We start from the raw sequence: 23445 nt of genomic DNA, 5'->3' as shown, positions 1-23445 counted from the left end.
TACTCTAAGTCTTGGGTTTGGCCTGGTGGTTGGCTCTATTCTAACTAGAACAGCACACAAGCCAAGCAAAGAGCTAGAACAAGTCATTCCTAGGAACAAAGAGGAATGACCCCTCCAGGCTCAATCATCTCCGGCCACTCTTTGAAAAACAATGCTCCAAAACACAAATGAATCTTTCATATGGAGACAGCACAACTTTGGCAACTTTACCTTCTGTATTGGGGGGAGCCTTCTACTCTCTCGATGAACGGCCTCCAGGGTCTCAATGTGCATTGCTACAATTCCTAGAAGTATTTAGGGTAAAATGATACAAACGAAGTAGAAATGAACAAACAAGTTCTGAAATTCTGCATTTAATTAGTAAATAGACAGTATAGACTGGAATACACTGCTTTCTTCAAAGCTCAGTTCAAAAGCCCTGTCTTAGATGAGGTCTCCCCTGCTATGTTCACCTGTCTGGACCTCCCTTCCTCTCTCCCCTCTGTTCACTCCCATCCCAAGTCACCTCGTATTGACTTTGTGTATATTTTGTACTAACTTATACAGGCTTATTTGCCCCAACAGAAAAGAAGCATCTTGAGGGGCAAGGACTGTTTTTTTTGGTCTTTGTACCCTGGCACCCAGTACAGTGCCTGGCACAGAGTAGGGTAAAAGTAAATATTTGATTCATGATTATGTAGGTATTTATCAGAGCAGCTAAGAGTTGTGACCCTGCAGTCAGAGGCTGGTTCCTAGCTTACCTGCTTACTTACTTACCTGTGTGACCTTGGGCAAGTCACTTAACCTTTAGGGTTGCAGGTTTCTCATTTACAAATTGAGGAATGATCTCAGAATGACTTCTGAGTCCTGTTCTAAATCTATGACTCACAAGTCTTGGGTTGAACCAAAGCAGCTACAACAAAAAAAGATCTCACCAAAAAACATAACTAAAAAATTCAGAAGTCTGAAATATATGCATCACAGTCACCTGGTATCATGCAGTGAAGGCTCTTGATGTGATCCTGAGTAACTCCACTCTCTGTGCAAACTTTATCAATAAACCGGGTTATGAAACGCACAACAGAATTGGCGATGTCACTGTTCTCAGAGTCCTCAAAGCCACTCTCTGTGTCATAGCTCTCGGCAACACTTCCTGCAATGCTGAGGAAGCCAGTGACAGAAATGATTGTTAACACTTGGCCAATACAGGTGAGCCACTCTATTGGTTCATTTATCCAGCTGGTTAACACAAGTAGATCTGATGGGGCCACCTGTCAAATATTAACATCTGTATCTTAAGAATGGGAAGTTTCTTCTCATCTGCTCTACATAATGCTTGCTGTATTATTTTAACAAATGTGCCTAATTTTAGGCGCAAAAGTACCTAATTTTAACAAAATAATGTAAAATTCAAAAGCTATCTTCATGTCTATAGCACATGGCTTCTTCAAAGCTTCAATTCTGTTTATTTTCTTTACATTGTCACATAGAGCTGGCTTCTGTTTAATTTATAATTGTTTACCTGAAGCAGAAAATGTGACACCTGAAAGAATGTGATCGATGAAGACAGCATGCTTACAAAGATCAACACCCAGTCCCACTTGTGTGTACAGTGAAAACCAGGCTATTGAGCCTTTTGTGTTCTGGGGACTTCTTTTGGTTTTCCTCGTTTGTTTATTTTAAAATATTCTCCCTCTGTAATTACTAGCAGAAAAATCCACAGGAAAAAAAAAAATCTAAGGAATATTTCTATACAGATCTGAGTATTGACAGTAGGGCTTCTTTTACTTTTCTGTATTTTAGACTCTCTGGCAGTCTGCTGAAGTCTATGAATCCTTCTGATTCAAGGAAATGTTAAATTTCAGTTAAGAGGTCAGTGAAGATAAAGATACAATTTTTTTCCCCTTTCCAAGTTCATGAACCCCCTGAAATCTATCCACAGACCTAGGGTTAAGAATCCTTTATCTACAGGAAAGGACTGAAGTTGGGGAATTGTGTCCCCTTTCTTCAGGAGAGCTGTCTGTGTCTTGGCAAGGGCCAAGGAAGGGCTGGTAGATATGACATCAAGAGAAGAAGGCAGACCGCCCTGGGCAACAGACAAAGCTGGGAAGTGATCTGGGGAAGTGGGAGCTAAGCTCCCTTCTACCTGACCAACTCTCTGCTGCAGCCATTACTATAAGAAACAATGACAAAATAATTAAATTCTAAAGATGATGGTACTAATTCAGAAGATAATTGGTGCCTGGCAAAGGGAGAGATCCCAGGTGTTGAAATAGTGCAGAAGCCTTCCTGAAGAAGGCCTAACCAATATTTGAATGACCAATAGGACATGGACAGATAGAGGCCAGAGGGAAAGCATATGGAGAGACACACCACAAGCAAAGCACAGCGGGGATGTTAGCATAACAGAATGGTAGGAAATAAGGCAAGATATTTAGGGTGGGACCTGATTATGTAGGGCCTTGAACATAAAGCAGAATTCAGATATGATGAGGTAGGTAATGTGGAGTCACTTGAGGTTCTGAGTTGGATGACATAGTACTGAAAATAGTATTCTTAGAAGAAACACTGATTGCGGTATACAAAACTGAACAGAGAGGAAAAGACTAGAATTAGGGATACCAGTGAGGAAGTGATTGGTAATACAGAGGTAAGGACTAGGCTGACAGCAATTAGAATGAAGAAGGAGGCAACAATTTGGGAAACTTTTCAAATAAAAAGATTACAAGGATGTGATGATAACCTATCCTGAAGATGATGGTGAAGAAAAGAGCTGAGGATGATCCCAAGGTTTCCAGCCCAAGATGATGGCAGAATGATTATGGATTATCAATAGGAAAGGGTTTTGGAAAAGTTAAGGCTGGAGATATACTTTGGGTAATCAGATTAAGCTGAAACTGAGATTGAATGAGGTCAGTAAGAGAGAATATTAGAAGGAAAGAATACTGGGAGACTTCCATTTTGGAGAGGAGAAAAGCAAGCAAGACAAAAAAATTGGCAGAGGCAAAAGTGTAAAGGCAGGAGAAGCACAAGGACAAAGCAGTGTCATGGAATCCAAAGGAGGAGAGAACATCTCGTTTCTCAGCTGGCTCTACCACTCTGGGACTTTTCTGACTCCTCCATCATGTCCCAGGAGGCTCATTATTGGCTGGCAAGATCCCACTGGTCGTGGTACTCTGCCTCATCACTCCCCTCTGCCTCTCGGACTGGAGGGTGGACGTGCATTCCAAGCTTTCCGCTCAGACATCTCATTTCTCCCCTGGCCATTCTCTTTTGGAACTTCTCTGACTTCCCTATCATGCTCCCATGTGAACTTCCTTTCCTCCCTTTCAGTTTCATTTCCTGTGCTGTCTTCCCTCGTTAGATAGTAAGCTCCTTGAGGGCAGGCTATTGTTCTTTATTCCTGTTTGTATTTTCAGCACCTAGCATAGTGCTTGGCACATAGCAGGTGCTTAAAAAGATTTATTGGCTATTGACTCAGGAGAGAGAATACACAAACAGAGGTATCCAATGTTGCAAAGAGGTCAAAGACACTGGAGGCTTGAAACAAAGCCACTGGATTTAACAAGAAGATGCCACTGGTGATCTTATAAGGAATCAATCTCACAACAAGGACAAGTGAAAGGAAGGCAGGTCAATGGGAGGGATGGATTAGAAGTGGACAAAATAGGTACAAATCATGGTGTCTGGCAGTGAGATGAGACACTGGAAAGTATTTATAAGGAGTAGCAGGATCAAGTAAATCTTTTTAAAGCTGGACAAATGAGCATTCTAAAGTGACACCAAGAGGTCAAGACTTGACATTTTATAGGAAAAGCTGTCCCCAATTCTATACATTCTCTTTGGCCTAAGAGCATCAAATAAAGTCCACATCCTCTCCCATGCTCTCAAACCTGTTTGTGACAATGCTGTTGCTTCCACTCTCCCAGTCTCCAGTGGCAGATGCTCTCAGGAGTTTGTTTTTACTTGTGTCCAGTGGTACCAGAAGGTTCACCATGAGGTTTGCAAAGTGGATTGCCTGACTGAAGACTGTGCTTTCCTCCTTTTGTACCAGCTCTTGCTGCATCTCTTTGCTCAGTGTGGGCCACAACCTCAGCTGCTCTGCGGCCAGGTCCATTGCAGTCTTCTGGTCTGTGATTTTTGGAATTTTCTCCTATGAAAGAAAGTAATTAGAAGTTTAGACTTTCAGCTGCCCCACAGTGCTTGATATTTCAGAGCTGATGGTTCTATAAGTAGCTCTAAATGATATAAGCTAGAAAAAGAAACTATATTTCTAGGAACACTACCATCCATTTTCAATATAAAACACAACTCCATGCCCATAGAAAGTCCACAACAGACACTTCATTGCTCAAACCTACCTTCATCACATACTTGGGATGAATATAATGCTGAAAAAAATGCTATTTGGAAATATCAAACATTGCTATGCAAAAAATTACAAATTAAGATTTATGCAATTGTGGTTTAAGATGTACCTGAACTAAGACTATGGAATGCATTGTGAAATGTACAACTAACCAAGTATCAATAAAGCTTAGAAAATTAAAATAAAAAAACCATTTTACTTGGTCCAAAGAGTGAAACAGAGGTTGTTAAAAAAAATGAAGAATATGTTTCAATAACTTAACATTTGGATAACTATAACCTGTTATGCAAAAAATAAATAAAAATGGAGAGTTAATAATCTTCTTAACTCTTAGTACTTTAGTGAATCTCTATGAAGAGTACAGTGAAACCAGTTCAATGAATAGACCAAGTGATTTCCACTTAGCTATTTCTGTAAACTGTATCACTTCCAATATATTAATTAGTAAATAACTGGCCTATTGCTCCCTGAAACAACGTTGAGGTACTAAGTTTTTTTGTATTATTATGGATGTCAGTGATGGAAAATACTTATATTTTCTTAGAAGTAAGGATTATGCAATTGAATATAACAGTACTAAAACAAAAATAGTAACTAATAAAAATAAAATAAAACAATAATAAAATAAAATAGTACTAAAAAAGAGGGGTGCCCTATACAGTTGAACTTGTAGGTTTTGTTAAAACTAAATGATATGAAATGTATTTTTCTGTGTGCAGTGGAACATGGGTTAAGTGTTGGTTTGGGTTTAGCTATTTAAAACATGTAGGGAGGATAAAAACACAAACTTTAGTGTTTGATCCATATATGACTGAAAAAAGTTCAATTTAAATGTTATGACATTCTAAAACTGACTACCTTTGGAACACAATAGTCTAATTTGATTTCAGAAGCAACAACACAGACACTAATCTATAGTAGTCTATGAAGGAAGATGTATACCTATTGAAAGTCAATTCTTAACCAAACCACATGCTCCAAAAGAAATGCAGCAAAGCATGCTTCCCTTATCATACAATAATCATTCAGATGACAAGACATGAGAGATGATCATAATAATTAAGCATTTACCAGCTGGTTGAATGAGAAAGCACACAATCACAATTTTCAACTGTGGCCACTACTACGATGTTAGTTCAGTTAAGATTCTAGATGTACATTTCCAAAATGGGCATTTCCCATCACTGCCCTTGTGAAGGGTTACTGTCACAATCATGTGTCTTGGGAAGAATAACAGCAATCCACATTGTGGAGGATCCATCCAGCAAACTGTGACATATAAATGCGATGAGTCTTCCAACCAAATGGTTGCCTCTTTAAAATTATCTCCTATTTTCATACAAATAGAACTGCACTAAAATGTCAGCTGAAGAACAGAAATGAAACAAACCGTATCACAACAACCCTACCCTGGTCACATAGAGTATTATGCTACCCCCTTGACTCTGACACTTGGCACAATACTTGGCACACAGTGAATGCTCAATAAATGCTTGTTGACTTGTAAAAGGTATCATCTCTGCCCTCACAAGCCTCTAAGGGAACTCCCTGACCTATAGCTGTGGTGGCAAGAAATTTACCACAAAGGATTTAATTCTAACATAATATTTAATCAACAGATATTTATTTAGAGTCCTAACTCTGTGCCAGCAATATGGCAAGCACAGCGTATACAAAGACAGCCCAGGAAACATGCCTGTCTTTCAAAGAGCCCCAATCTTATGGGGAGGGAGGAAAGCACACATACATGAGGAATCATGGGTGCACAGTGGAGGTAGAGGTAGAGATAGAGTGCTCTTGAGGTCTAGATGAGGGAACCAGAACTTCTAGCTGGGGAATTAAAGAAAGCTCTGTCAAGAAGATAGCATTCTGACCTGGGGCAAGAGTGATGAACTGGAATTTAATGGGTGGTAATCAGGGGTGGGGATGGGAGAAAACGATCCCAGGAATATGGAAGGCATGAAAGGAAAAAGACAGAAAGTTGGGAGACGATGGGCAGTCCAATATCCTCTGCTGGTGAAGACATTGATTCACAGAATTTTTAAAGATATCCACTTAAATTGCTAATTGAGCTACAAACTTAAAGAGATTCTTTCAAAGTGCAAATAGTACCACAGAAAACCACGGAGAGGAGCCCCAATGCATAGAAATGTCTTTTCTTGTAACTTATTCAAAAGAGCCCAGCTGAGGAAGAGCTGGTTCCCCAAATCCAGCTGGAGCAGGTCTGAGGCCCATTCCTCTTTCATCCCTGTTTCTGTTAAACAAGCCTTATGGGTATGAGCTTTTGCATGGCTATCATCCATGTCTTTTTTTTTTTTTTTTGTCGTTTAACATGATTTCAGGTAGACAGACCTTCTGACGAATGGACAAAATACATGCAACTCAGTCCTCAATTCCCAAGTGTTCTATCCTCTTCCAGCACCTTCATTTGTTCAGATGCTTCCCCTTCTAGTTTTTCAAGATTATAAATAGTACTTCTAGAAACCATTTTTGTACAAATTACTTTTTTCCTCTTGGGATTTCTATCCTTGGGATATCTGTTCCAAAGTCAATCTGTTCCAAGTCAAAGGGCACATAGTTTTGTAGCTCCTGTTACAAACTGCCAGATTAAGCTCCCCAAAGGTGAAGCCAATTCACACTGCCATGAGACTTATACCAGCATGCCTGCAGTGCCCTGTCACGAGTCTGTTGGTTACTTTAAGGTGAACTTCATAAAAGCATAAACATAAAGGGACAGGCTTTAGGGTGCCCCTTACCTCTTTTTTTAATACCTGTTCCCGAAAAGAGGCACAATGGGTTCTCTCTCATTTGTTAAAGTTCTGGGCCTTAAACTGTTCAAATACAGTTAATACAAATAAATGTTATAAATATCATACCAGAAATTAACCTAATAAACAAGCAGCAAAAACCCCAAAGCAACTGAGTTTTGTTTTGTTTTTTGAAATTGTGACTATACATTTTAAAATACTTTTCCACTAATAGGCTGAGTTCTAGTCCACAAAGACATTTCCTGCATTCTCACCTTTTGCTTCAAGTGTGCTGAATGATTGTCTTCCTTGGCTGAGAGGTACAGGGAGCGAACTTGATTTTGCACACTGTTGTAAAATGTTGTCTCCCAAAACTGCTGATTGGTCCATATGGGGTGGTCCTGCACACAGGTGTAAGCAAACTGACTGACTCCAGGGGCAAGTTTCTGTGAGAACACACGAAAAAGTCATCACCAGTGTGCAAATAAAACAACTTAAAAAAATGATTAAACTTATTTATTTTTAGTTTTCAACATTCACTTCCATAAGATTTTGAGTTCCAATTTTTCTCCCTATGTGTCCCCTTCCCCACTCCAAGATGGCATGTAATTTGATGTAGGCTCCACATATACACTCATATCAAACCTATTTTCACATCAGTCATGTTGTAAGGAAGAAAAAGAACCAATGGGAAAGACCACAAGAAAGAAGAAACAGAAAGAGAGAGAGAGAGAGAGCGCAAATGATCGGCTTCACTCTGCCTTCAGACTCCGTTATTCTTTTTCTGGAAGTGGATAAAGAAAACAGTGTAAGTTACCCGAAGGATCCCCAAGGAATGAGTCACAACAGGCCACAGCACTACTTGTGCCTACATTCAACTAAATCACTCAACTGAACCAAGAGTAATTGCTGAAAATGCAGAAAGCACTATGCTAGGCATTGGATGATCTAAAGACAGAATTAAACTAGCAAAGAATGCAAAAATTGCTCATTCCAGGCTTTAAATTGCATCAGAGGTGTGTGTGTGTATGTGTGTGTGCGCACGTGTGTGTGCATGTGCATGTGGGTGCGTGTGTATGTGTCTGTGTGCATGTGCATGTCTGTGTGCGTGTCTGTGTGCATGTGCATGTCTGTGTGCGTGTGCATGTGTGGGTGCATGTGTGTGTGTGTGTGTGTGTGTGTGTGTGTGGTCATCACTGAGTTTGTTATTTGGATTTGCTGGGTTTTTTGATCCAAGTCTGTAACTTCATTGATTTATAAAGCTCTCGGTGAGGAGAAATCCTCTCCCAAGACAGATCAGGATAGATCCAGATAGATCACCTTAGAGAGTATCTTAGAGAGCTGCCCCGGCACTGAGAAGCTTGCCCAGGATCATACAGTCATTTAGTGTCACAAGAGGGGCTTAAATTCAGGTCCTTATGATTCTGAGGCAGCCTGTCTGTCCACTATGCCACTCTATTTCATCACTCTGTAATTAAGTATTTAAAACAAAATGCTGATGACACGCTGAAACTTTTTTGAGAAAAGCCAGAAAGCTATCCAGATTCCTCATCCTGTCCCCTCCACTCACACATTCTCTACAAAGATTCTCAATGCTTTGTTTAAAGATACTTACTAGAGAATGAAGTGCAAATATGGGGAGGGACCCTCATCTTTCCCCCATTTCTCCTACTTTCCCTCTCCTTGTCTCTCCTCACCAACCTTCTTGCTCCCCCCTCTCTTCCTTTCCACCCTGTGTTACAGTACATGAAAAACTGTTCTTTTGTTTCTTAGAATATTCTTTCCTAAACTAGAATTTAGATTTAAAACTTCTGAGGCTGACTCCCTCTGACTTGTTTATGACTGACCAGATCTTTTATAAGATGACCCCTGGGTTGCTGATTGACCTTATGATGTGCTGGAGCTTAAGGCAGTTTGAATGTTAATTTTTCCCAACTTCTCATGAAAAATGACTGTGACATAGTAGTAGGCAGACTTTTTTTAGCCTGAAAAAATGTAGAGTGTTGTACGTCTGAAAGGACAGATTTGTTTTGAAAGTAAAGCTGAAAAAGGCAACTTCTATTAATGTGAATTTACTTCTTTTTTTAGAGGGGAAGCATGATAAAAGGAAAAGAATAATGAATCTGGAGTGAGAGAATTTTTGGCTCAGATCCCACCTTAGAGAATTATTGTTTGACCTTGGGTGAATCATTAATTTCCTTGGGCAGTTATTCAGTAAATCAATAAGTATTCACTAAGCACTTAATAGGTGCCAGGTGACAGGGTTAATTCCTGGAGATTTCATGAAAGGCAAAAACATGGTCCCTGTCCTGAGTGAGTTTATAGTCTAATGAGGGAGAAAACAAGTTAACAACTAGAACAAACAAAATATTTTCAGGGTAAGCTCCAAGTAATCTAAGAGGGAAGACATTAGCATTAAAGGGGCAGGGGTCAAGAAAGTCTTCTTGCAGAAGGTGGAATTTTTGCTAAATTTCGAAGCAAGTCAGTGAAGCCAGGGTGTGGTAGTGAGCAGGGAGAGCATTCCATACATGAAGGACAGCCAGTGAAAAAACATGGGGTTGGAAGATGAGGTGGGGTGTAAATAGAAGTGTAAATGTATAGGGTATACAACATAAGCAGACTGGAAAGGTAGAAAGAGGTTAGGGTACAAAAGCTAAAAAGGGGATCTTATATTTGATCCTGGAACTATTGCCCAGCTATTCTGACTTGCATATTGATCCTAAATACCACCTGGCCTTTTCGCTGACATGAAACTGAGTGTTCCTTTGTGTCACTGAGAGAGGCTCCGCATGAGAAGCCTACTGACGCTCAAGAGAAGTGAAGGCATTGGCACTCAAGTCCTAGGCCTGTTATTACTATTCATAGTAAATAACAAGGATGGTGAAGACATTACCATTTTTTTGAGGTTAATGTAGCATGACCTGCTCTTTTACTTTGAGAAACAGACACTTTTTAAAAATATTAAGCATATTTCCACATTAGTTATGTTATGAAAGAAGAATCAGAACAAAAGACAGAAACCATGAGAAAGAAAAAAAAAACAAAAACAAAAAACAAAAGAGAAAACTGTCTGCTTCGCTCTGCATTCAGACTCCATAGCTCTTTCTCTGCATGTGGATCGAATTTTCCATCATGAGTCTTATAGAATTGTCTTAGATCACTGTACTGCTGAGAAGAGCTAAGTTAATCAAGGTCAGTCATCGTACGCTATTGCTTTTATTGTGTACAGTGTTCTGATTCTGCTCACTTCACTCAGCATTAGTTCATGAGAGTCTTTCCTGGTTTTTCTAAAGTCTGCCTGCTTACCATTTCTCATGGAAAAATAGTACTCCATTACACATTCGTATACCACAACTTGTTCAGACATTCCCCAATTGACGGGCATCCCCTCAATTTCCAATTCTTGGCCACCACAAACAGAGTTACTATAAATATTTTGGTATGTACAGGTTCTTTTTCTATAGATAACAAGTCTGCTACTCAGAAAGACCTGGGCTCCAGTCCTTCCTCTGACACATCCTGGCTATGTGACCCTGCACAAGTCATTCACCTTCTCAGGCCCAGTCAGTCACTGAAACTGTAGGCTGCAGAGAAGCTGCCAGTCTACTGGGTTAGAGGAAGGCTCCTCATTGACAATTCCTTACACTGATGAGATCACAAGTCTAGAGCCCTCTCCACCCAAAAAACCAACCAACCAACCAAACAACCAGCCAACCAACCAGCCAGGCAGGCAACTGTGATTCTGCAGGCAGATTTTATCAGGATCATTGAGATATAAAACAAAACAAAAACAACTCAAACCCCCAACAAACCCACAATTAATCTCAAATCTCTTACTATGACAAAAATATTATTTCTAATCTGCTTCTGAAAACTTTTTGTAAGCTATATGTTGGAAATGCTGACTTTTCTTCAGCCCTTCTCATGAGTATAGTCCCCTTATCATGCGTTGCCCTTTACTAGGTCTAGTCTAGGTTGGATGGCTCAGTTATCAGGGATGTTGTGGAGGGGATTCTTCTTCAGGAAGCTGTTGTACTGGGTGATCTCTGCCTTCTCTTATGATTCTGTGACTTGTCCACAGTCACACAGGTAGCAGGTAGCAGAGATGGGATTTGAACACAGATTTTTTTGTCTCCTGATCCAATACTTTTAATGGACAATATTTTCTTCCCAAAACTCTAAATCTAGACAGATGGGATTGGCAAGAAGTGATTCAGAATAAAGTGGATATCCTAGGGAATCACAACCCCTGTGATTATATTTGTTCAGTTTTGTGAGTAATAACCTCAAAGGCAAAACTTTCCATCAATGAAAAAAACCATATACTCATCTGATATGAGTACACAATTGTAAAAAGCATGCTTATTGGTAGAATATGTAATATACAACTTCGGTGGTAGTTATGGCTTTTTATATATGAGTCACAAACGTACCACTTACATAACTTTCTGAAAACACCTACAAAATTTATTATCTCTCCATGCCCTTTTCCTATGACTCCTCTCTTACCATAGTGCTTTGACACATTTAGTAAGGACAAGTGTGCTCTGCTCTGCCCTCTCTCCCTACCAGCAGAGGGCGACAGCAATCGGCCACAATCCAATTTTCTGTCACACCACAAGATTACCTTTCTTCTTCAAAACAGAAAATTAAGTCCTTTTATAAAATATGCTTTAAATATAATTTTTCAAGAAAACAAAAGTTTCAAATAAATATTTTTCCTTATAAATGGAATTTTTAGGCCTTAAAACTCAAGATCTTCCTTTTACAGGCTCAGTAATTTCAGTTAACAGTGAAAACAGTTGTGAATGAGGTTATCATTGGAAGCTAAAAGCATTGCTAGTTTGAGAAACAAAACTCCCTGAATGCTAAAATCTTGATTTTGTGTTCTTCTATTACTCTGACACAAGATAATGTATAGTAGAGTGGAAAGAATACTGGGAGCCAGATGACCTGGGTTCAAGTCTTTCATCTATAACTTACTACCTATGTAACCCTTGGGCAAATTACTTAACCTTTCTGATCCTTAATTTCCTTAGGGTGATGGCCTAAATCATCTCTAAGGTCCTTTCTAACTCTAAATGCTTTGAGTATATAAGATTTTCTCTATCCATGGGAAATAACACCCAAATTCATTTTGCCTTTTATTGGAGACTGAAAATTTACTATGTGTTTCACAAGTGTGATGTCTGTTCGTCTGTCTGCATGTATGCATACCCTATAGAATCAGGGAATATTTCTGCATGGAATTTTGTAATACAGTTACTGAGTATTGAAAGAATAAGGATAGAATATAATCTCCCTTTCCAACTCTGAGTAAGTCTACAGGTGATTTATGAGTTACTAAAGGTTCGATATTAAGCAGCACCTCTTCCTTTCTATCTAGGGCTTCTAAAAAGAACACAGAATGGTCTATTTGACACCACATCAAGACTGGGCTTAATGTTCAGGGGCTGGTTAAACAAACATGATTGGACATAAAAACTTCAGAAAGAAAAGCTAGCACAAGTGGAGGCCGAGGAAGGTCAACATGAGGCAGCCATTCAAATAAAGAAAAGCACATGGGACTTGCTTATCTAAGAAAGCTCTCCTCCCCCAGAGAAACAAAAACCTTAGTGCAGAAAATTGGATGAGTTGGCAATCAGTTACTCTTAAGCAAGGTCCAGGGCTTGCAGACACAAGGACCGTATGCTGAGGTCTTTCTCTGTAGCCACAAACCTCCTGAATACAACATTATCAAAGCTTGCAGATGATTGGTATTTCCCCAACAAAATATCCCCTTTATCTGCTTTTTTTTGGGAGTTTCTGATTTTGCACATCATCTGATTATACTTTCATTTCCAATCATTCGCATATTAGTCATTTAAAAGTTTTTTCAATCTTTCTTCTGGAAATGCTCGAGCTCTACAGGTAAAGGGAGATCTCTGTTCTGTCATGAAACAACCATGGCATCCTGGGATGTCAGACTTAGGAGAGCCTTCTGGGATCCTCCACGCTCACCTGGACCTCCTCATGTTTTTGGAACCATTTCTTTTGTCCTTGTCCTTAAGAGACGAAGGAATGTTTAGTTACTGAATTTTTACTAAGAGAACAGCAGAGCCCCATAGTTGGAAGGGAGTTCTGGGAGCCTCTAGGCTAACTAAGCATGGTGACTAATGCCACATCTTTCTGGGCTTTTGGTTTCCTTTTCCCTAGGCTGAAGGGTTTTGACCAGAGGAAGACCGAAGTCCTTTTCAGTCCCTTTCTTATGTGGCTGTAAAATCCTCTATTTCCTCTTCCAGAGGTGGACAGTATTTGCAGTTCCGAGAACATCACACATTCTCAGTATTTCCTAAATAGCTCTGGGAATAGTTAGAGGAAATAAGGTGTGTATTATTTCTGGAAGGGGCAGAGCAGAGTACTGCAAGGAAAGACCTTTCCCCTAATTTATTGCCCTAGAAATTAACTTCCTATTGTTCTTACAGTAAGTCCCTTGGTTGTCTGTGTGCTGTCTTATTAGAATTATTACATGTCAGTTATTCTTCCATCTCACTGTGATTCTCCTTTGACGCCTTATGGCAGCACTTGGAGTGCTGACCTTGGATTCTTGAAAGTCTTTCCAGAGAAACACAAACTCAGGCAGTCCTTACACCAAGCCAGAAAGGCCTTGAGTTCAGGCCCAGTGATAGACTTAAGTCTCCTTTCTGAAGGACAGTTTGGCTCAGTGTACAGAGGCTGAACCCCAGAGGGTCAGCCACTGAGTGAGGAATTTTTTTCATCCACATATATGTCTAAGGCATAGAGGGTAAGGCAGAAGAACCCCTACCTTTAAATAACAATTCTTTAAAATCATCTCTAAAACAGCATATGATAACAAGAAAATACAATGCAAACAGTCTGCATAAACCACTATGTTACTCCTAATATTAAAATTCCAATGGTAATTTAAAAAAATTAGCCCACTGCTACTTGAGATTCTGTCATGTCCTTAGCATTACGAGATATGGATACCAAAGAAACTCAAGATATGGTCTTGCTCACAACCTAGGTAGGAACACACACACACACACACACACACACACACACACACACACACGATGAAGACAGTATCTCATATGACAGCATTATTTACAAACATACACTATTAAAATAAAAAGCTAAGCTGTGTGGACATTGTACACAAACAGGCCACAGGTTAGTTTGCCTGTAAAATTCTCCTTCCCACACCTAAGCTTCTCCCATCTGAGAATATTTCTCACTTTTCACTTTTCTTATTTGAATTGATTTTGATTTCAATTCCAGCCTGGGTTTCATCTGCCCTCAGTCCTTCTAGGGATGGTGTATATGCCTAGCAGTAGTTATCAAAGCCTGTAGATGATCAGCATGTCCACAATAAACAGCCTCTTTATCTGCTTTTTTGGAGTTTCTGATTTTGCACACCATCTGATTATATTTTCATTTCTAGTTCTTTGTGCAAATGCTGAAACCCAAAAAGTTACTTCATCTAGCTTTCCCCCAACTTCCTCCGACAGGCCCTGTGTAATTCCCCGCATGCCTGTGGGGACCCACACAGGGAGTCCCTGCTCGGAAGACATTCCAAGTTGGCACGTGGCATGTGTTTTCCAATATAAATGGTAGTTAGATATATTTGAAATAGTCCTATACTTCAACAAGCTATTTATGTTTTTGTGGATTGGTTTGGGAATCTAACCACCATCTGTAATGTAGTGCAATGGGAAAACCCAATCCAAGTTCCCAAAACCTCTTATAAATGGGCTTTTTCAACTTGGAGACTGTTTGTATACAATAAAGTGCTAAGATGACGATAATACGTGCAAAAGAACTGAGAGAAGTATGGTATTATCCAGGGTGGATTTAAATTCTTTTTTGCAGTGTTCCACAACTACTCATTTCCTGCCACACAAGGGAAGTCTCTTCCTTTAGAATTTGCATTTTACACATGAGAAAGAGCTTCTAACGGTTAGCAATGAATCAGTGTTATAGGTCAAATCTCATTAAAATGAGTTGGAGGGGAAAGGAGGGTCATGGCAGCAGCATTCAAATTCTTTTGTTATACAGGAGTTTTGTCCTCACAAAGTAAGCAGGTCCTTGACTGGGCCATATAATTCCTACATCCATTTCCTGATGCTCATTGTAAGCCAGAGTCAGAGATTTGGTTAAAAAAAAAAATTTCAGAGTTAAATCTGGGTTCAGTGATAAGTCACTAAATTCACCAGTGTGCTATATATTTTCTATCTTCAAGCCTGGCAATAAGAATCATCAGGATTGAGGACCTATGGGATTCTCACTAATCAAAAGGAGACAGAAATATGGTCATTCTGTATTTATTAAGGAAAGAAAGTAGGCCAATCCATGTTTACATGATGATTGACTACCTATAGACTACACTAGCCTGAAAAGTTTTCCAGTTTAAATTATAATTCACATTTATATAGCATTTTAAAGTTTAGGAAATATTTTCATCACAATAACCCTGTGAAGTGGATAAAGATTAACCCCATTTTACAGAGAATAAAACTGAGCGTCATAGAAATGAAATGACTCAGTCAAGATTGCCTGATCAGTGTCAGTACCAGGTCTCAAGTCCAGGACCATGGACCACAGATTTAGAGCTCTTGCTACTATACCCAAGTGATGCAAATACAGTAGACTCTTGGCTTGGCTACTCAGTAGCTAGGTAATCTTGGCTGCGTCATTTCCCTCTCTGGTTGAGCCTTGATTTATCTATCTGTAAGAAAGAGAATAATATTTTCATCACCTACCTCACAGAAAAGTGAGAAAAGTGAACTCTTTAGCATAAATGTGCTATTATTTAAACTAGAAAACTTTTTCAGGACAGTCTCTCTTAGCAGAGGTCAAAGGCCTGCTTGCTTGAGCACTTACACATAATAGGCAACATGGAAACTGTGACCGATCCATGGGGAACTGAAGCAAGGTACTGAGACATGGAAAGACAAACTGACTGGAGAAGGGAGTGGGGTACATGGGGCAGTTTTTGTGGCTTTTTTAGAAGCAGCTTTTCTGAGAGTGATCACTGCTCCCGAAGACGTCAGTCCTACATGTCATTTCTAAGTATTTTTTAAAAATGGAGAAGTAACTGGAACTAAGGGGTAAACAAGGTAGATAGTTGTCTACTACACATATTCTTAAATTAAAAAAAAAAATCTTTCTCTCTGGGACAATGAGGTAATTACTTCTAGAAACTTCTGTTAAACTGTCACACCTATAAAAACAATTTTCAATTTTTTAATTGACTTGACTCTCAGGTAAGATAAGGTAACAAAGAGATAGCCAAAGTTTTCTTCCTCAGAGTCAAAAGATAAAACATATGGAAGAAAAGGAAAGTTCATTAGCTTGTTTTTCCTTTCCAGTCCAGTTGATTGCTTCAGGCTCTAAATCCTTTCACACTATAATAGGGACTGGGCCAAATCCCCAGAGGCTGTTTCATGGCTTGATAAGGGTGGGCCATTCCTGCCATTCATGGTATGGGCAGGTTCTAGAAAGCAGATCACCATGCCTATCACAAAGCTAGAAAAAAAATAAAGGGCCCTGCAACGAGAAACAGTCACATTTGAAAAATGTCTCCACTGTCTTCAGAAATTCACATGAGCTAAAGAGAATTTAAAAAAAAAAAGAAACCACACAAATATGATTGTCATAATTATCTGTGATTATAATGGAATTTAGCAACTAAATATAAAAAATGTTTTTTAAGGGATGGAGGGGAAAGCTATGGTACTATTAAATTTTTTGAATATAATTTTTTTCCTTTAGTTTCCATCTTCTCATTTTCCCCTAAAAACTAAACTAAAACTGAAAAAAATATTGTTAGCAGAATTGTGTCTGAGGCAGGGAAACCTTGTAGACATTATCTATAAACACAGATGACTCTTAAGAAAAACAGTTATTTGGGAACCACATTTTTCAATTTTCATTTTTCTTATTTGAAATGATTTTGATTTCAATTCCAACTCGGTTTTTTTCTGCCCTCAACCAGGCTAGGAATGGTGTCTATGCCTAGCCATGGAATCTATGGGCCAAAAAGAATATGAAAATGTTACTTTTTTTTAAAGCAAAATTTCAAACTTTTTTAGACTAGTTGGATTATTTCATACATTGTTTCACCAGTCAGATTCATTTCCTCCAAGACTGAGTGACTCCATCTTTTGTCACTTTGCCGAATATATGAGATTCCTTAAAGTTATTTTAATTCACATTTCTTTCAGTGAGATTTGTAGTGATTTGGAGCAATCTTTCACATGATTCTTAATAGTCTGAAACTCTTCTTTTGTGAATCATTCGTTCACATCTTTTGCCATTTATTTATTCAATTAGGGAATGATTATGGGTAATAGATTTGTATTACTTTCATATATGTATATATGTGTGCGTGTATATGTATATATATATATATATGTATATATGAAATACCAGACCCTGGTATACAGAAATATCAGGTACAAAGATCTTCCCACCCCACAATCTAGTTTTCCTTCTTATCCTAGCTTTTCAATTTCATGTGATCTCGATGACCTTTTTAATCTTTTGTGATCTCCTCTCTTCACTTGCTCCTCCAAGACAGTTCCCCAGGGAGTATGTAAAACTTCCTGCCTGGTCATTAGGGGAAGCTATAAAGCTGCAAATGTTTCACAAGGAATTTGGAGTACAACAACTTGAGGGGTCAGGGTTAACATATTTGTATTCTGACATTCAAATGAATGTGCTGAGTCACCGAAGGCATTATTTATAGTACGGCCTAGCTAACTTTCTGCTCTAATAAGTCTTTCCTTAGTTTTGTAATTCTTCCATGGATCTTCTGCATGCATCCAGTGACTCCTCAAAAATTCCAATAATGCTGACTCAGGGTGAGGATGCTGGCTGCTGCAGGATGCTGTGTCTACAGATTTCTTTCAGGGAAGTGGTTAATCAGATCCTCCCTTTCTTTCTTTGGCTGATCTTCCTGTTGCCTTAAAAATAGCCACAGACTTAGCAGTTGTCCTTCTTTCTAGGTTCCAACATTTATCTGAGTGCCCACTTTGAGCTTGGCCCTCAGTTAGGCACTGTTACCAGACTGTACAAATTCTTTCCAATTTCTGTGCTTAAGACAGGCATAGCTGGACAACTGTGAGTACTAACAGAAAGTGAAAAAAATATTCAGGACCCTTCCAAACAAAATGAAATGCCAACACATTTTGCAAAAGCATCAATTCACATTATTTGTGTTTGCGATCAGCACAATAAAGAGAACAAGGAAACCCACAGAAGGGTTGTGAAACACACTCCTCTGGAATTCTTCGTTTTTGAAACAACAACAGAGAAAAAGCAAGAGAAAAAGGCAAGGTCAAGTCTGAGCCAACAGAAATGATACCAACTTTCAGGTAGCACTTTAATGGAATGCTTCTTCACCTCTAAGCTACCCAGGTTCTTGTTGTGTTTGTCCTTGTGGGCCCAAAGAAGACCATGCCATCAGAGAAATAATGACCTGACTTGCACTTGACTTTGTTTTGAGTGAGTGAGGGCTGTGCAGGTCACCAGCCTCACTTCTCCTCCAGAGCCATCTGAATCCAATGATCAGATATTCATCAGGATGACTGGAGATGGCCCAGGATGCAATGGGAGGCCTTGGTCACGTAAGGCCAAGGCCTATTCAATACTCACTTAGGGTGAGGTGATGCCCATTCAGTGAATAGGCCTGTTTAAGAAGTAGTCAGGGGATGGTCCCTTTAAATGAAACAAAGAAAAATAGCTAAATCAGGCTGGGAGGGAAATGACAACAGTTACTATTGATAATCATTCTTAAGCCAGCCATTAAGTGGAGCTTGGGCAGGGGTCTGGCGTGGTACAATCTATGGGCTTCACAGTGCAGAAGGTTTAAGGGGAAAGGAAAGGGAAGAGATCTAGCTAGTAAACCCCAAGTTAACTGAGCATCCTCTGGCCATCCTGGTGGAAAGAGTCCTTGAATTGGTCACTTCTGTGACCAAAAGCAGAAACCGTAAATGAGATGTGAAGCCCAAGGTGACTCTAAGGTATGATTTTCAGCTTTTTCTAGTTTCCTGACTGACCTCCCCACCTCTACTCTCTTTGCTTCCCATCCAACCTGCATACTTTGCCAAGTTAATCTAAAGTACAAATCAAATCACTTCTCTGCTCAACCTTCAATGACCACTCCCCTCAAAAAACCCCACGGAATTTAGCCTGGGAGTGACCTTCCGTTCTAGTTTTATGTCCCCTTCATCTCCTACAGTTACACTACATTTCAGCTAATGAAGACAATTCATTTTCTCTAGACTTCCTCTGTTTCCTCCCCTCTGTGGCTTTGCTTGATGACTGTTTCCTACACCTGAATTTCCTCTTCACCTTATCTCTTGAAATTCTACCCATCCCTCCAGGGAAGCTCTTTATGAAGTTCTCCTTGATTATCCCCCATCTGGATGGGACCTTTCCCATCTGGGGCATCAATAAACTCTTAGGCACTTATTCCATTCTCCTCAGTATTAGAGCTATTAGAGTACAGCTTTAACAATCCACACTCAACAATGAACTATTTGAAGTCAGAGGTTGTGTATTACTCTTTATCCACTAATACCCCTCTACAGAACCTAAGCACAGGGTATTATACCTAGTGGTGCCCAGTAAATGTTTCCTCAATAAAATGATAAACGAATGATAACAATGATGACAGCAACAATAATAATACTTTTTTGTTTTTGTATTGGATTTTAAATTAAACTGCTCTCAAAATATTTTGGGGCAGATATTATCTTTTCTATCAAGATCAGAAGGGCTCAAAGACAAAGAAGATGAATGGGCCAAATGTATACTTCAGCCAATTCTCAGTTGAGGCACAGTATTATGAGGAGCAATGATAGATCAGAGACAGGTGGATAGCCATGGTGAAAGGTTGTATGTGCAGCAGTGCTAGCTGTGGATAAATTCAGATACTACTGTATCAACTAATAAGTGTTTATTGTCTGCGAGTTCCATATGAATCAACCATGAGACAGAGTCGCCAAAAATCCTAGTGCACATCTGGAGTGTTGTGTTCAGCTCTGCATGACACAGTTACAAGCTGGAGCACATTCAGAAGGTGGGGTGACCAGGATGATCGAGATGCTGGAGACCATACTATATAAGGATTGGTTGGAGGAATTAGATATTTTTAACCTTGAAAAGAGAAAGAGGGGGTGAGGGATTTAGAGTGAGATTGAGACATATTAGCTGTTAAAGTACTTGAAAGATCACAAGGAAGAATGATTAGACTTGTTCTTCTGGTTCCAGGACAGAACCAGGACCAAAGTTAGAGAGAAGCACAAGTCAACTTAACAAATTCTAGGGGAGCAGGTTTCAGTTTGATTCAAGGAAGAACTTTATTATTACACTTGTATTATGTATACTTGTAATAATACAACTGTATTATTACACTTGTCCAAAAATGGAATGAGTTAAGTAGTAGGGTCCACGGCACTGAGGGTGTTCAACCCAAAGGGTCATTGCTCAAGATTTAAAAAAGAGATTTCAAATATTGGGAAGGAAAGTAATACTAAGTTGCAGACCAAGTAACCTTGGCAGGGAGTAAATGACAGCAAGTAAAGTGTTTAAGACATGACTTGTGAATGCAAGGGGTTTACAGAATGACTGAAGAGACAAAAGTCATAAATATGACAAAATCAGGGAATCTGTGGAAAGCAGAGAGGAGAGAAGCAAAAAGTGGGAGAGGAAGGATATAGAAGAGGAATTAGTCTTTATGTTCTCTGGACAGCTAGGTACCACAGTGGATAGAGTGCTGGGCCTGGACTCAGGAGGACTCATCTTCCTGGGTTCAAATCTGGCCTCAGACACTTAGTAGCTGTGTGACCTTGGGCAAGTCACTTAATCTTGTCTGCCTCAGTTTCCTTATCTATAAAATGAGCTGGAGAAGGAAATGGCCAACGACTCTAGTATCTTTGCCAAGAAAATTCCAAATGGGCTCACAAAGAGTCAGACACAACTGAACAAGAATCACAACCACAAAATTCTACTCTGTCCTTGGCTATCATATTTGTAAAAGGGAGAAGACTTAAAAGAAAGGACACAAATATGCAGGCAATTAGGGTTTTCAATAGGGATACACAGTATGTAAATAATGTCATTATGAAGAGAGTATTCATCTTCAATGGGCTGATGTAGTACAGACTGTCTTTCCCACTTGGTCTTCCTAAAGGCTTCAAATTCCATTTCTGGATAACCTGATTTCTTATGACAACACTTTGGCGTGCATCATGCCCAGATGTCAGCTGCAATGCATTTCCCAGAAGTCATGTCAGCTCCAATTAGCTTCCTTGATGGAAAAGATAACAGATTGTGTCTTTGGACCAAACTCCACTTTTTCTAAGCTATAATAGGTTTGTTTTTAAATGGAAAATGATCAAGTAAACCCACTGCTTTTACACAGCTCTGCTTGGAACATAAAACTCTTCACTCGAGCCTGGCTTGTGTCATTAAACATGCAATTGTGAAATTAGTGACTCAGGAAGAAGAGAAAACTTTGGTTTCCACATAAGTGTCTCCTTAATAATCAGAACTAATGAGAAAGCAAAACTGGAACTAGGGCACTTAGAGTTCAGATCTATGTTTGCCTAAGAGAAGCAAACGTTTGTCATGACTTACTAATCCTGCTGGAGTAGAGATGTGCAGAAAATTGGCACATTTTAACACAAAATTTGGGAATCAGCACCGCCATAATTACTTTATAGAAAAACCTTGTTGTATATAAACTTCATAGGCAGTGGAATGAGGCCACATAAAATAAACTTCTAGTTGTTTTAGGAAAAGTAAGTTAAAATGACACAATATCTTGGCTTATTAAGGCTGCATAATTGCATAACCTGGGTGTAATCAGTAACATGGAAAGCAATCTAAAATGAAAACTTTGAAGAACATTTCCATAAATGGTGTTTTATTTTTATACATCTCTACATGGTTTACTGGTAAATGTTTAACAACCAGGTCCCTGAAAAAATGTATATGGGACATAACTTTTGAGTTTAATGAGTAGCAGTAGTAACCATTTTTTTCTATCACTTTGTTAAATCTTGACAGTCAACAGAACAATACCAAGCCCTGATTGGTGACTGCTGATTTCTGAGGTGTGAATGCTTACACTGAAAATTTAACAATGACTAAGCTAGTGCTAGCACAGTCCTGCATGTACCACACCATCTTCTTAACTAGCCTCTCTGCTTCCAATCTCTCATACTTTCAACCCACTCTACATACTGTGGTTGGATTATAAAACACTGCTTTCATCAAGCTAATTTCCAGTTTAAGCACCTGATATGGCTTGCTGTGGCTTGACAGGTTAAGTTCTAAATCTTCAGTCTGGTCTTGAGGCTTGCCAAAATCCCCTGTTGCAAGAAATCCTTTGATGGAGTCAAGACATCACATAAAACGTGCTCCTTTTGGTCACAGTATCTTTGTTTTAGCCTTTAAGGTCTACCTAGGGGTGGTATAGTTTAGTAGAAAGAACATCAGATTCGGAGCCAAGGGACTTGATCTCAAAACCTACCTCTGCTACTTATTGGCTGTGTGACCCTAATTAGACAAGTAGCTTCACATCTCTGGAACTCTGGTTCTTCCACTGTTAAATGAAGCCTTAAACTAAATGATCCCTAAGGAACCTATGATTCTTCCTCTCCTCTTCTCTAAGACTTTCTTAGTGCTCCAGCACTAGTTCTATTTCTTCCAGGAATCTTTTCTATAAAAACAGGTACCAGGCTTATTATGGAACCTGTATTAGAGAAAGGGCCAGGAGGTGCATGAAGATAGATATTCAGTTGTGGAGATTGTCAGCTATTATGAATCCCACTGGACTGGTGATGTGAGAGGGAGAAGCCTCATTTACATTACCTCTCCCATCTTTCCTTTGTTTATGGTCATAATCTTAAGGTGAATGAAAGTACTTTCATCCTTTTACCTGTGTTATATGTAGCTGGGAGCTCCCTCCTTTCCTCAAACCCTTAGACACAGGAGGGTGAGTGGGAAGAGGTTTAGGAGATAGTAGGAGGGTTTTTCCTTATAGATACATTTGACCTATATCCTTTCAATTTATAATATATTCAATAAACTGTTCTATCACATTATGGTAAGTTTTTAAGTCTATGAATGTGGGGAGTAGTAAACAGAGAGGGGAGCCGAGACAGATAAGGTGAAGGCCCATAAGCTTTTACTGATCGTGAATTTTTATATTTAAATATTTCATCTCTTAGATTAATTCTGTACCTGGCTAGTGGTGATTGATTCAAATCATTAAGTGCTGCTGCTTAAAACTTTGAGTTTCATGGTAGAAGGGGCAGTCCCTACTGGTTATTCCAT

At 39.3% G+C, this 23445-nt stretch overlaps 1 protein-coding gene across 12 annotated transcripts in view; it reads right to left on the bottom strand.

Annotated features, from left to right (window-relative positions):
- Positions 1-23445, bottom strand: part of SBF2 (SET binding factor 2) — a 500875-nt gene that overhangs the window by 101441 nt on the left and 375989 nt on the right. For all 12 annotated transcript variants that reach the window (XM_072619459.1, XM_072619460.1, XM_072619461.1 and 9 more), the window contains 4 exons: positions 7371-7541; positions 3873-4132; positions 968-1140; positions 211-284 (listed from right to left, as the gene is read on the bottom strand). In XM_072619459.1, coding sequence (XP_072475560.1) covers positions 211-284; positions 968-1140; positions 3873-4132; positions 7371-7541 — 678 coding nt within the window. The remainder of the gene's footprint in view (positions 1-210; positions 285-967; positions 1141-3872; positions 4133-7370; positions 7542-23445) is intronic.

The sequence above is a fragment of the Notamacropus eugenii genome, chromosome 6 (assembly GCF_028372415.1).
Source record: "Notamacropus eugenii isolate mMacEug1 chromosome 6, mMacEug1.pri_v2, whole genome shotgun sequence".
In the NCBI taxonomy this organism is placed as follows: domain Eukaryota; kingdom Metazoa; phylum Chordata; class Mammalia; order Diprotodontia; family Macropodidae; genus Notamacropus; species Notamacropus eugenii.
The sequence above is the reverse complement of the archived record's forward strand: the minus strand, read 5'-3'. Positions and strand labels throughout refer to the sequence as shown.